This window comes from Varanus komodoensis, unplaced genomic scaffold, assembly GCF_004798865.1.
Source record: "Varanus komodoensis strain SLA01 unplaced genomic scaffold, ASM479886v1 scaffold19, whole genome shotgun sequence".
Classification (NCBI taxonomy): Eukaryota; Metazoa; Chordata; class Lepidosauria; order Squamata; family Varanidae; genus Varanus; species Varanus komodoensis.
The window spans coordinates 11,659,990-11,674,162 of record NW_025335550.1 but is presented as its reverse complement, the minus strand read 5'-3'; the positions used below and the strand labels follow the sequence as shown (position 1 = coordinate 11,674,162).

General features: G+C 62.3%; 1 protein-coding gene across 9 annotated transcripts in view; it reads right to left on the bottom strand.

Annotated features, from left to right (window-relative positions):
* Positions 1 to 14,173, bottom strand: part of ACSF3 (acyl-CoA synthetase family member 3) — a 51,905-nt gene continuing 37,732 nt past the window's right edge. Inside the window, exons 8-11 of one of the 9 annotated variants that reach the window (XM_044427823.1) lie at positions 7,867 to 8,001; positions 7,451 to 7,562; positions 4,461 to 4,692; positions 1 to 195 (exon numbers count right to left, since the gene is read on the bottom strand). In XM_044427823.1, the coding sequence (XP_044283758.1) occupies positions 172 to 195; positions 4,461 to 4,692; positions 7,451 to 7,562; positions 7,867 to 8,001 (503 nt within the window). In that variant the 3' untranslated portion in view covers positions 1 to 171. The other 8 variants (XM_044427822.1, XM_044427824.1, XR_006414500.1 and 5 more) reach the window with 8 other exon arrangements.

Here is a 14,173-nt window from a genome sequence, read left to right as displayed (position 1 = left end):
GGGCTCGGCTGCCGCGCCCTCCAGGCAGGGAACCCAAAGCATGCCGACCTCTTCCAACTTTGTTTCAGATGTCGTTCTGCCTCCTCGGTTCTTGCTTACATCCCATTCTTTCTGTTGAGAGGAGCACGGTGGGAACGGGAGAGACATTTTTCACAAGTGTGCAGTTTCTGCTCACTGGTGAATGCAGAAATGCACCTTTTAAAAGAAGACGTCCGCGTTGTCCGAAGGCCCAAGCAAGGTGGGAGCACACAAGCATCCCTGGGCCTCCCGCGCTCCCACCGCACCCGTGGTTGTGCGTCGGGCGTTTCCGGGGGATCGGCAGTGGACAGACTGTGCGTGCACACGGCCGCCATCCCCTCGCCCAAGAGCGGGCTGCTGGCAGGTCCTCGGCCAGAGCCAGCGGGGGCCCTCCTTCAGCCCCGGGGCCCTGCAGTGGCTTCAGCCTCAGACTTTTCGGGTGGGAAGCCCAGAAGAGCCTGATGCTGGGCAGAGTGCTGAGCCCACCCTTCCCAGCCACATGGCCAACGGTGGGTCTGGAGGAGGCTGGGCCAGGGAGGCATTATTATTTTTTATTATTATTATAACATTTCTATGCCGCCCCTTGCCGAAGGGGCATGGCTTGGCTGGCCTTCGGTACCCATGCAGAGCGGGTCAGGTGGGCATTCCCAGCCCTGCTGGAGGCGAGAGGCAGCCCCTCCACCGCAGCCTCGCCAGCGCCGCCTCCCTCGCACCGGGACGGGCCGGCGATCGGCCGTGGCTTCCTTGCGCCGCTTTTGCTCCCGGTGGCCTCTGGCCGGGAGACCCCCTGCCTTCTGCGGGGCTCCGATGAGCTGCCCCGCCTGACCCTGATGCGCTCTGGCAGGAAGGCAGTGCAGCAGATGGTCCCTGCCACCGGCACGCGGGCGAAGGCGGTCAGACCCGGGGAGGCGGGCGTGCTAGAGGTGGGGGGTGTGATGCCGAATCACTTGTGACAGCGGGGGACGAGGGGCGCAGGGGAGACCGGGGGCTCGAGACAGCAGCCTTCTCTGCCCGGCCTCTGGCTCGCTCTTGCGCACGGGTAACGCCGCGTGCTCGGGAGCGGGCCCCTTTTCCCAGCCGCTCTTTCAGCAAGACCAGTGTTACTGACCGCGAGTTTTGCGTGGCTTGCTAACACCTTCCAAGGACTGGCCACTGCTCTTGCGTTTTGTGAGCTCTTTTCAGGAGGGGCGAAGCGGGGGGGGGGGCAGCCGGGGCAGGCGAGACTGGGACGCTCCCAGCACTTGCTCTGCCCCACTGAGTGGCTGCCCCGCGGGGCGGCCCCCCTGGTGTGGCTGAGTTGGCCCACGGGGCTGGCTCCCTGTGCCTGCTTGGGTCGTTCCCGCCCAGGTAACGGGCCGCTGGAGGGCCACACGACCCTCAGAGAACCCATGGCTTGTTCTGAGGTAATCTGTGGGTTGGCGGATGCTCCCCCAGCGACCCCTGCCCAGCTGGGTTCGCGTGGCCCCAGGTGACAGCGCCCACGGGCAAAGGAGGCCCCAGAGGGCTGTTGCGATGTGCAGACAGGCTGGGGGGATCCCCCGCAGCCCCCCCCGGCTGTGCTCCTCCCGAGCGGGATGGGCCACGCCATTCCGGCAGACAGCTTTCCAATAAAAGCAGCAGAGCCTGGGATTTTATGCGGCAATAAAAGATAATGCCAGCCATAAAGAGCACAGGCAGATCCCAGCGCTGGCGGGGAGGGGGGGGCAGCCTCCCTTCCTCCCGCACAAGCAGAAGGGCCCAGAGCAGGCGGGCAGAGTGGCTCTTTCCTTCCACAGGGCAGCAAGGTCTCCGGCAAGAGGTCCAGCCCAGCCCCGGGCCCTGCGCACGTGCGTCTGCGGCTGGTGCTGTGCACTTGCTGAGTCCCAGCAGGATGAGTGCCACCCAGCAGCCCTTGCCCCCCACCTCTCCTCCCGTAGCCGGTCCTTTCCCCGTTCGCCACTTCCACAGCTTTTGATGGGAGCACAAGAACCAGGCAGGTTCCTTGTTGCTTGGACGGAGCGGTACGGCGCGCACTGGGGCTGCCCCGAAGCACGGGCGCTGTGGCGCCTGTTCATGGGCAGAGGACACCTTGCCAGGGTCCAGGAAGGGCGTGTGCCCAGCTCCTTAAAGCGCCTGGGGTTCAGCCAGGCTGTGAGAACGCTGGGGGTAAGATGCAGGTGGCCGGGCTGAAGTTCAGCAGCACTTAATGGAGGCATCTGGGTTTTGCTGAGCCTTCCCAGAGCTCTCGCATTAAGGCTCCCCAGATAAAGGGTTCAACCAAGCATGGACTGTGGGCCATGCCAGCGTTAGACGTGCCATGACGCCGGTCCTCATCGTTCTGTTCACTTTGATGTAAATGCACTGCCTGATCAGAATTGGGACCACCATGCAGAGGGAGGGGAGGTTTAAGCCCCCCACAAATTCCCGCAGTGCCACCCCTGGGAGCACACGGAGAAATAAACCCGCCATCGCCTGCAATGGACATGCGAGCCCACACGCCACCCCGCCCAAGTGACACGCACTCGCGCACACCCTGGCACACCCCCGAGCGTGGGGGGGGGAGCAGGTGGGGATGCGACCCCCCATTTAAAGCTTGCCCCAAAGCGCCAGTCAAGCAAAGTGGCAGGAGGGAGCGCTCAATGCCGGCCGAATCGTTTCGTCTATGAGCGGAAGGGTTGGGGCTGAGCGCGGCCGAGACATCGCAGGTCTGGCAGGCGATGTGGCTGCCGCTCGGTCGATGGCACGGGAGCCAATGACAAATTTCAGAGCCCCGCGTGGCCAGCAGGCGAATCCATCACGTGTGAACTGCTCGGACGCAATCAATGGCCGGAGCGGAGCCTTTCTGGGCCCCCCCCCCCCCCGCCCAGTGCCCCACACGGCCGAGATCTCCCGACCTCGTGCGACGTCTCATGGCCACCGCGCCCGCTACCTCTCGGAAGTGGCCTGGGCACAGCCAGGGAGCCAGGGCGGCTGGCGGAGCACAGGAGTCGTGGGCAACAGAGAGGCCCGTCACGGCCAGCCGCGGCTTCCCCACTTTGCTTAAAAGGCGCACCAGCCCCCATGGATGGCTGGAGCATCATGCGGCATCTCCGGAGACGGCCCCCCGGGAGAGCGCTACCCTGGAGCATCCTGCAGCTCACCACAGGGGAAAGGAGAAGCCCCGGAGCTCTGTCTAAAATGTGCCCCCCACCACATTGGCAACAGCGACCCCCCCCCCCCCCGCCAGGAAGAGTGCGCAGGGGCCGAGTTCAAGCGTTTGTCAGCAGCCACTGAACAGCTTTTAAAGACCCCTTTCCCTCAGGAGAAAAAAAGGGCCGCAGTGGAGCCGGGCACCCCCCAGGTGGAGCCGGCGCCCCCCACCTGAGCCTGACACGCAGCTGCTGCGCTGCGTTCGCTACCTGTGCCCATCCATCACAGCCATCGATCGGGCAGCGGCACAGTTTTATTAATGATCTTGTCAGTGGCCTGGTGAAGGTGTGGGGGCTTGTCGGGGATGATAGATAACGGAGTACGCCGGCTGCTATTTATTCTCCAGTGACCTTGTCTCTCCCTATGGCTGCTTGCTTAAGAGCTATGAATGCGAGACATGATAATTTGATATTGATCTATATGGTAAGTGAAAAAATTCACCACGCCGCCGACGTTTTAACAAAGGGGAAGGTGCCATCCCTCCCGTGGGATGCCCCCGGGGGAGCCCGGCGCCTCCGGACACCTGTGGGGCTGCGCTGGGTGATGGGGCGGGATGGAGGGGGCACTGCTGCCCCCCTCACATTCCCCAGTGCCCGGCCAGGCCGTTTAGCGTCGCGACAGAGTCCTGGGACGCAGCAGTGCCATTCCCAGATCCCGATTTCGAAGAAACCCGTTTCCTGTGCCCCACACCGCTCTTCCAGTCGGCCCCTTTCTGATGCTCTGCTGCGATTGGGGTTCCGAGGGGTCCTCTACAGCCAGAAAGGCCAACATGCTGGGAAGGGAGGCGGCCTGCTGGGCTCCCCAGTTCGGGTGCCTCCACCCATGAAGCAGCCCGAGACATGCAGGTGAGGGGAGAGGCCTGCCTGGGTCATGGAGAGAGGCAGGCCGTGGCTTGCTCTCCGTCGAGCCGTCCTCGTCCCAGCCACCCAGCATCGTCGCCCTGCGGGGGGGGGGGGGGGGAGCAGCGGAACATGCAAAAGGGCAGACTGCAATTTATGGCGGCTTATTAACTGTCCCCGCACCGAGATTACACTCCTCTAATGAAGGGCTCTTTTACTGCACCATTAAAAGGGGGGGACCCTTTAAAAAGAGGGACGCGGAGACATGATGGGCGAGTGTAAAGGTTTCGGGCTGTGCTTGCCGGTGGAGGGACCCTGCCGCTCTGTCGTGAGGGCAGGGGAAGGCGCCGCGTTTCATCGTTGCACGCCAAAGCGGCCTCCTGCCCATGGCAGGAGTTACTTTCCGGTAAGCGCACATAAAATCATGCTAGTCACCTTTTCCAGTCGCGCTGCAGATGCTGAGCACTGCCCAACAAAATGGCGCCAACCGACGAGAGAGCTGCTTCTGTTCTGCTGATTGTGTTGCATTTCAGGTACATGGCCGTCCTTGGAGCGCCCTGGCGGACAGGAAAGCGCCCGATAAATACCCTTAAAGGGTGACAGACAAATGGTCGGCATGGCGCACGGGGTGCTTCGACAGGCTCGCCTCTCCTCCGCCCTGGATGCCCTGCATTCAAAACAAGACTGAGCAGAAAAGGCCCGGTTTTGCAAGACGCTGATTTACGGTTAAGAAAATAAACCACGGTTCTGTTCTGTCATCGGTGTGTTGATCCAAGGGCTTGCGGCACGCGGAGATGCGGCTGGGGGTTGCCAAGAAGGGCGGCCGAGCACTTGGCAACCCGGCTGCGCTTTCCGCTGCTCCGGCGAGGGGCGTTGGCCGGCCACGCTCCTCCCGCACTAGGAGGCGTAGAAATGCGCGACGAGCTGCCTCTTGTCCACTTTGCCCATCTGGTTGCGCGGGATCTCGTCCACCAGCAGCAGCTCGGAAGGGATGGTGTAAGGCACCATGGACTCTCTGGGGAAGAAGCGATGCAGCCTGGTGAGCGGGCGGGCGGGCGGGCAACTGACTGTGGCCTTGGCTCCTGCCCCGTGGCAGAGGGCCGGGCCAGGCCGGGCCGGGCTGAAGGGGCACTTCCGCCTCCCTGCACACAGCGCTGGGCAAGGCTCCCTGCAGATGGGCGCTGCACCAGGGCGGGCGAGCACCGGCAGCCGCAGTGCTGTCAAAAGACCCCCGTGGATCTGACAATCCACGTTCAATTCCGGCTGGAGCACGTTCCCGTTTTCCTACAGTTTCTCCCCGAAACTGAAACCTGCCTCCGACGGGCGCATGGCTCACTGCGTCACGGACCTAGAAAGCCCAGGCGGCAACCCAGGACAGCAGAGCGCCCGGTGCCGAGGCGAGGAACGAGGGGGAAAGGCAGGGCGGTGTGGCCGGGTCTGTGGCCCAGGGGGCCAGCTGGGGGGCTTGCTGCTGCTGACACAGAGAGCAGGGCTTGCGCGACATCGAAGGCTTTCCAGCCTGGCAGGAGTCGCTCAGAGTGCCCCAAGGCCTCTTACAGCCCCGAAGGGGGAAGGACCCAGCCGGTGGCATCCGGCCAGCAGGGCTAATGAGTCCCCATGTTCAGAAGCCAGCTGCTGGAGGACAGTCACAGTGCAGGAGGTGCACCCGGCCCCCACCGGCTGCAAAGCCAGGGACGCAAAGCCGCTGTAGAAGAACGCAGCGTCAGGGCAAAGGTGCGCTCGGTGTCGCTGCTGCTCTGGGCCCTTTTTGCAGCATAGAAATGAGAGGACGCGCCATGGAGCGAGCGAGGCTGAGGGCCGCTCGCCTGCAAGTCGCCTCGGCTGCTCGGGGACCCTGTCGCCCTGCCTGTCTTGGGTGTGCACAGCATGTGTGGTGGGGCCTCCACAGGGAAGAAAGGCGTCCAGGCGAGAGAGGCCGCAAACTCCCCGCGCCACTTGCCCCTGCACGAGATGGTCTCTGGTCCAGCCTTTCCTGGGAAATTCCGCGGCACCCGTTCCGAGAGGCCACCTTCCGGCTGGCAGCTTCAGGAGAGGCTGCGCCACGCTGGCTGTGCTTTTCCACCTGGCACGGTGCACGGCCCCTTAATGGAGCAAGGAGGCCCCCTGCTCCGGGGGGGGGGGGCACCTTAATGGGCGCTCATCCATGCTCGCAATTAGAACTGGCAGGGAGAGCAGGTGCCAAATCGTCCACAGGAGTGCAAGAAGCCCTGCAAACCCAGCGCCCCCCAGGCGTCCCATTTCGTGAACACCCTGCCACCATGGTCCCCCACACTTCCCTCTCGCGCATGGGCCTCTGTGCCGGGCGGGATGCCAGGCCCCCCGGAGCCGGTCCCCACACGGAGCAAAGTCACCGTGCCCTTTGTGGCTTCCTCCGCCACCCCCAGCCACCCTGGCCGCGACAGGCCATGGCCCGTGACTCGACAAGCCCACCGGGCGTGTCCTCAACCCGCGCCCCTGCGCTCCTGACGTGTCCGGCCATACGGAGGCCTCCGACCCCAGGACCCGCTTGTCACTGTGAAGAGATCGGAGGTGAAAGCTGCGCAGTGAATCACTCTGAAGAGGGACATGTGTCTCCTGCCAGAGCGTGGGAGGAAGGGGGGGTGACAGCAGGCCGGTGACGTGGAAGCTGAGGAGGAGAGACAGGGCGAGCGGCGGCAGGGAGGCCGGCAGGGGTGTGAGGCCCGGGAGGCGGCGTGCAGTGAGCGGACCAAGGATCGCTCCCCGGAGGGGCTCAGCTGCCACTCTTGGCCGGGCCCCCTCCCTCCGACATCGAGGCTGCCTGTCCAACCGAGGCTGCTTCACAAGGTCGAGAAGGGAGAAGGGGAGGGGGCGCACGGCTTCCCCCTGTGGCCCCCGCTAAGTGCAGGACATGCCCCGGGGGAGGTGAAAGGAGCTGACATTGAGAGGCCACCGGGGCCCAGATGGTGCCCGCGCATGACGCGCCTTTTCCTCCCCATGCAACACGCCTCAGAAGCGCTTACCGTTCACTGCAAGATGCGCTTTTGGGGGGGGGGGGCGCGAACCCTTAGAGGGAAAACCTTCTGTGGCACGACAGACACAAAACCATGAATCGATGGCGCGATCTCCTCATTTGCTTCATGGGCTTTTGGGGCCGGCTGAGGGGTCGCTGCTCGTAAAGCCTTGCGCGGGGGCGCCGCTTCTGCGGCCCGCCTGTGCCTTCCCACAGCGCCTTCCCAAGCTGGCACCCTCCCGATGTGCCGGACCAAAGCACCCACCGTGCCAGCCAGGATGGCCGATTCATCTTGAGGACAGGTTCTCTTCTTGGGAGGAATCGTTGGCCTCCAGGCGCTTTGGGAAAGAGTGACCTGCTTGTGCCTCGCTTTGCTTGGGCTGCCCTTCGCCGCGTTTCTTGGAGGCGCGTCCCAGCTCGGCCGCAGGCTTACCTTGCCCACTCCTTCAGCTCCGCCAGCGACAGCGTCTGCCCTTCGTGGAGCCTGACCACGGCACTGACCTTCTGGCCCCACGTCACGTCTGGGGCACCAATCACAGCCACGTCTGGGCAGAGAGAGAAGGCAAAGTCACACGCCGCCAGGCACTGCCACTGCCGCGCCCCCCCCCTTCCCAATCCCAGAAGCTGTGCCAGGGCAAGCATTGCAATGCCAAATCAACCCCAGTTAGCGGTGAAAACGGGGAATAAGGATGAATACCCCATTCTATTTCTCAACACATCTATTCTCAACATTCCACCCTTTTTTCCCTTCCCGTAACTGCCTTGCTTACTTTCCGGCACCGGGCAGTATGTTAAGACAATAAACAACGGCAGCAAGGCTGACCCCGGCGGACGCCCGCCCTGCCTTACCAGCGATGCTGGGGTGGGCCAGCAGATGGCGCTCCACTTCCAGGGCGCTGATTTTGTAGCCCCCGCTTTTGATGATGTCGACCGAGGTCCGGCCCCTGATCCAGTAGCTCCCGTCCTTATAGACCGCGGTGTCCCCTGGAAAGGGAAAGGAGAGGTGCCATGGAAGGGGGCGGGGCAGGGGGCGGGGCCTCCTCTGGCTCCACCCCTTTGGTCTCAGGCACAGCTGCAGCATGGTAGGGATGGCTGGGCAGTGTGACTTGGCGCTTGGAACGGTGGGCAAACAGCGAGAGGAAGTGGGAGAGCCCAGAGTGGCCCGGGACGGGAGGAGGCCGGGCCAGCTCCGTGCCTGGAAGGCATCGCCACCCCGAGGCAGTCAGCCGATGCTTTCCCAACCCACATGTGCTCCGGATGTGTCCAACTACTGCTCTGGCTGGGGGATCGGGGGCTGTGGTCAAGCACTTCCACAGGCTTGGGACGTGCGCAGCGAGCCTGTGAATTCCAGCTGTGGGCAGCGAGCGGGAGGTCGCCACCTTCCCGCCAGGCCTCTGGGCTCTCCGGAAGCCGTGGCCAGAAGCAGGAAGTAGGCCTGGCCGATGTTTGTGCAACCGGGAAATGGGTTCAGACCAAGACACAGGCCCGGGGCTCCTACTTCAGGAGTGCTCCACAGCACCCCGGAGTTTCAGCAGGTCCCCCAGGAGGCGGGCTGGCCAGATCGCTACTCGGAGGGCCTGTCCGTGCCCGGCAAGCTCCCGGGGTTTCCCCACTGCCGGCCTCGTCCGTGTCACGGCGATCCTCCACCCTGGAAAGGCGCAGACCGGACGAGGCATCTTCCCCGCTGCAGTCTTTCGCAAGAGGCCTGTGGCCTGGAGAGCTGCCGAGCTCTCCGAATTCGCGTGCTGGCGGGATGGGGGAGTCCAGAACGAGGCCCCCTTGGGGAGCGCTTCTTTGAAGTGGTCCGAGGCAACAGCAGCTCCTGTGTGTGCCGGTCGCTTTCTTCGGAGGGATCTCGAAAGTACTTGGGAAGTGCCCCTACTGAGGCCGAGGGGGAACAGCTGGAGGGGCCTGGGGTGGCAAGCGGCCTCTTGGAGCCTTTCCTGGCAGCAGGTATGGACAGTGAGCTCCTCTGCTCTCCTGCATCGCGCCTCAATGCCAGGTGCGGGGCGGCGGGGACGCCCCCGTCAGAGTCTCTGCTTCGGGGCCCGAATGATTTGGGATGGCGCGAAGGAGCGAGGCGGGCCAGGGCTGCCGCCACGCTCGGCATTCCAGCAGGGCGACGCTCTTGCACGAACAGAATTCCCCGCAAAGGGCTGTAGAGACGAGGCGTGGGGGGAGATGCTGCATGACAAACAATTAGAGGCAGGAGCAGGAGATTAATGATGGGACGGGAATCGGCCGTCTCCGCAACAGCCAGGCGAGGTGCGAAGTTTATGGCACGCAAGGGCCTGCGATGGGTATGCGTGTGTCACGGACATAAACCTCCCCACACTCCCCAAATGGAAGCTGCATCAATGGTTCCCCATCTGTTCCCATATATCACACACTTCATTCCAGTTTATTAGCCAGAATAAATCATAAATATTTCATTATACATCAACGGTGCTCGACTCCGGGAAGGCACAATCCATCACCCCGATGCTCCCCGCGACCTGCCACTGCGCATTAAGCTTTCCAGTCTATTAAACAAGATTGATACAGTGCGCTGGGGTGGACTGAGGGAATGTATTTATAGCGCACGGGGGAAAGGGAGAGCGGCAGGCGGCGGGGGGGTGGGGAGCCCCTCCCTGGGGGGGCCTGGGCCGAGGGGCAAGCGTCTATCACGGGCGGGCCACCCAGGCCCGGGTGAAAGCGCGCATCGGGACAGGTTTTCCTAGTGTGGCCTGAATTAAGTCATACAGGGCCCTGGGCCATCATCCCAAGGTGGCTGAGAATGTGGAAAGGAGTCGGGCCAGGCCGGGCCCACACGGACACTCTGCTCCACCCCGTCCAGCTCCTCAGCCCAAGACTTTGCTGACAGATGCCTGCCTGACTTTTCCCGAAAATAAAACCCTGGAGGAGATTTGGACCCCGTGCCTCCGATAACTACTGTCTTGCTGTTCACTTTTAAATTTAACCTACATCTACCTCCCCGTGGCCTAGAAACCTACATTTTGACTTCTACTCGGTGGATGAGGTCAACAGCACAGCATTACGCTTTGAAGGGTGGTCATCCATCATGAAGTCCTGCCAGGCGGGGCTCCTCAAGGGTCCAAGCATGCTCTGTTCTGCCCGCTGGAAGCCGGGGGGGGGGGGGCAAAGCCCCGCCAGCCTCGGCAGGGCCAGCAGCCGCTGCCTCCAAGCATCCCTGGGCCGTTTCCCCCTTTGGACTGTGGTGCCACCGAACACCCACAAAAGCCAGCAGCGACAGCGGTCTTTACCTCTGCTGTGCCGCCGAGCGGAAGGCCAAGCGCTGCTTGGGCTCCGGCCCGTGTCCACATGCATCCCGAGTTGAAACAACCCGGACCAATTCCAGGGAACCCGAACTACATGAGAAGAGAAGAGGGAGAGGAGGGGAGGAGGGGAGGAGAGAGAGAAAAGGCCGGCGGCTCTCTGCAGGTGGCGAAGAAATTATATCACTCATCAATTTGCCGAGTTCCAGACCTCTGCAGGTGACGCGAAGCCTGAGATGAGGGAAAGATGCGGTGCTCCTGAATCCGTCAAGGACCATTTTAATTCTAATCAGAGCCGTGGCTGTCCCCAGCTATCTTTGGGGCAGATTTTGCTCCCCGGTGGCTCAAATCGTCTTCCACTGGCTTGTTGCACCTTTCCTCCAAGGCCAAACAGCCGGCTCCACACCCGCCCCGATAACTCTAATGGCGGCCCCCAGTGTCTTCCCGGACGGCTCCTTCCACAGCTTGGTGGGCCAGTCGTGAGCTGTGTCAAACGAAGGAGTGGGGCAAGCCCCACCTGGCAAGCTCGAGCCCCACTGTGCCAGGCACGGCAGGGAAGGGGGTGGTGCAAGGGGGCTGTGGGGTGAAATTCTTCCAGGCAAGGGGATCGTGAGGCCTGCCGGGCAGGAGGGCGAGCCACCGGCTCCTGGGACAGGAGGAGTTAACCAGACACAGGCGCCTCTCGCGGCAGCCGAGGCCCGGCGCACGCAGCAGTGGCATTCTCCTCATGCGCCAAAGTCGGGGAGTTTGTTTGTATGCTGTGCACAGCGGCGTAGAAACTGCTGCCGGAGTCGCGCGGCGAGAAAGGGCAGAGATGGAGGTGCCGGAGGGGCTGGGGCAGGCTCCCTCGGCATCTGCACCTAAAGAAACCAGAGGGAAGCAGCAAGATGAAGGGCGTCCCGCTCAAGGGCGTTCGCGGAGGGCAGAGGAGGAGGATGGCGCCAAGCCAGAGACGGAGAGAGGATCCCGGGCGTGGGGATGCTCCGGGGGCCTGGGAGGCAGGTGCTTCCGCCAGGACGGTTCCGCCCGCCAGAGATGGAGGATGCAGGCCGAGCCGCCGTTCCCCTGCTGGCTCGCCCAGCCAGGCCAGGCCGCGTCTCATGCCCGGTCTGGGCACAGGAGAGGCGAGCTCGAGAGCCAGGGAGGGGGCCCGGCTGGCTCCTGCCTTGACGAGGTGGCCGGCCCTCTTCCATGCCAGAACCCGGATTCCTGCCGAAGGAACGGAGGGGACCGCTCCTCTCCCCGCCTCTCCCTGGCGAGGACCAGCTGGATCGGCACGAGCGGAACCTGCGGAGCGTGCGTCTTTGCACTGCATTTCGTTTTGGTTCATTTTGTATAGGAAAGTACCAAAACGCACACACTCCTTCAACGAGCTCGCCCCGAGGAGCGCGTCTGCGTGGGCTTCAGATGCCTCCCCTTGCAGCAGACGACTCAGCCGGCTTGCCCTCAGCAGTTACATTTGTGCTCTCCCCTTTCTTCACAACAGTCCTGTGAGGCAGGCCAGGCTGAAGGAACAGGACTGGCTCCGAATCATGCCCAAGCTACAGGTCCCATCATCCCTGATCGCTGGCCACAAAGCTTTTCTGTCCTGAATCGCTGGATGCCCCATTCTTCTGGGATGATGATGATGATGATGATGATGGACAAGCTATCAGCAGCTGGAAGGGGAGGCAAATGTCTCCTGCTGCTCCAGGGCGGAAGATGCTGTGAAGCTGTCCTGAAGGAGGAAGTGGATCACGGAAGTGGGAAGTCCGCTGGTCCTTCCTTCCTTCCTTCCTTCCTTCCTTCCTTCCTTCCTTCCTTCCCTCCCTCCCTCCCTCCCTCCCTCCCTCCCTCCTCGCTCTCATCTTAGCATTTAAGCATTTATACACATCCCTGCAGACGGCGAGGAGGAAAAGGGGGCTGCCGGGCCGCGTGGCGTCTGGAGGGGCTGGATTCTGGCAAAGAGTAACCGCGGCAACCGGGACGCTGCACTCCACCCCTGCCCTTTGCTGATAAGCTCCGGGATCAATTACACATCCAGCTAAAGCAAGCAATAACACTTTCCGCCCCCTCGCAGCGACCGTCCCGTGTCTTGTGCGAGCGAGATAAATAGCCCAAGTCGCAACGGGTGGCGGTGCCCGCAGAGGAGGGCTGGCGAGGCGCCTGGCAGTCCGTGCTACGACCGGCCGGCCGCCATGCCACGGAGAGCAGCCCCCTTCCCCTCTTCTGCACGGCCACCAGCACTGAGCAAACGTCCTCCTAATTGTCTGCAGACGAGCCCAGAGGGAGGGTCCTGCGCGAGGTGAGGGGTCCCGGGTGATTCTCCCAAGCACGTGGCCTGGTCAAGATGATCGCAGGGCCAAGCCGGAGCTCCTGGCAACCAGGGGCCCCTCTTGCAATGCCCTTTGCTGGACAAATACCGAGTTAAACGAACTGGTATCAGTTTGTCAGGGCTGGAGAGAGGACGAAAACAGGGTCAGTCGTCCTTATGCTGGCAGCAGGCGAGGGGACGCAGGCAGAGGCGCACGGATTGGGGGGGGATCCGGAAAAGCATTAACCACAAACGAAGGACAACGGCTGTTTTTTGCATAAGAACAATCCACATCTCCGAGATGCTGCCTAACCTTAGTTAAGGAATGTCGATTCTACAGTGGCTCCTTTCAGCAGCAGAGAGCAGACAAAAATCCCAAAATTCAGCACATTACAAACCCGCCTTTTGGCATGGCTCCTGCATGGGCAGAGAAAGGCTAGAGAGGCCCCCCAGGTAGGGTTAGGGTTGGGAAAAGCAGCGTTCCCCCGGACCTTCTGAGGGGTGGAATGTGCTGTGGAGGGGCAGAAAGAATGAGAGGGGCACAGAAACCCCCCGAAATGCAGCATTTCAGAAACCCGCCTTTTGGCATGGCTCCTGCATGGGCAGAGGAGGGCTAGGGTGGCCCCCCAGGTAGGGTTAGGGTTGGGAAAAGCAGCGTTCCCCCGGACCTTCTGAGCGGTGGAACGTGTTGTGGAGGGGCACAAAGAATGAGAGGGGCAGAGAAACCCCCCAAAATTCAGTATTTCAGAAACCCGCCTTTTGGCATGGCTCCTGCATGGGCAGAGGAGGGCTAGGGAGGCCCCCCAGGTAGGGTTAGGGTTGGGAAAACCAGCGTTCCCCCCGACCCTCTGAGGGGTGGAATGTGTTGTGGAGGGGCAGAAAGAATGAGAGGGGCACAGAAACCCCCCGAAATGCAGCATTTCAGAAACCCGCCTTTTGGCATGGCTCCTGCATGGGCAGAGGAGGGCTAGGGAGGCCCCCCAGGTAGGGTTAGGGTTGGGAGAACCAGCGTTCCCCCGGACCTTCTGAGCGGTGGAACGTGTTGTGGAGGAGCAGAAAGAATGAGAGGGGCACAGAAACCCCCCGAAATTCAGCATTTTAGAAACCCGCCTTTTGGCATGGCTCCTGCATGGGCAGAGAAGGGCTAGGGAGGCCCCCCAGGTAGAGTTAGGGTTGGGAAAACCAGCGTTTCCCCGGACCTTCTGAGGGGTGGAACGTGTTGTGGAGGGGCAGAAAGAATGAGTGGGGCACAGAAACCCCCCGAAATTCAGCATTTTAGAAACCCGCCTTTTGGCATGGCTCCTGCATGGGCAGAGAAAGGCTAGAGAGGCACCCCAGGTAGGGTTAGGGTTGGGAAAACCAGCGTTCCCCCGGACCTTCTGAGGGGTGGAATGTGTTGTGGAGGGGCAGAAAGAAAGAGACAGGCACAGAAACCCCCCGAAATTCAGCATTTTATAAATCCATCTTTTGGCATGGCTTCTGCATGGGCAGAGGAGGGCTAGGGTGGCCCCCCAGGTAGGGTTAGGGTTGGGAAAACCAGTGTTCCCCCCGACCCTCTGAGGGGTGGGACTTGTTGTGGAGGGGCAGA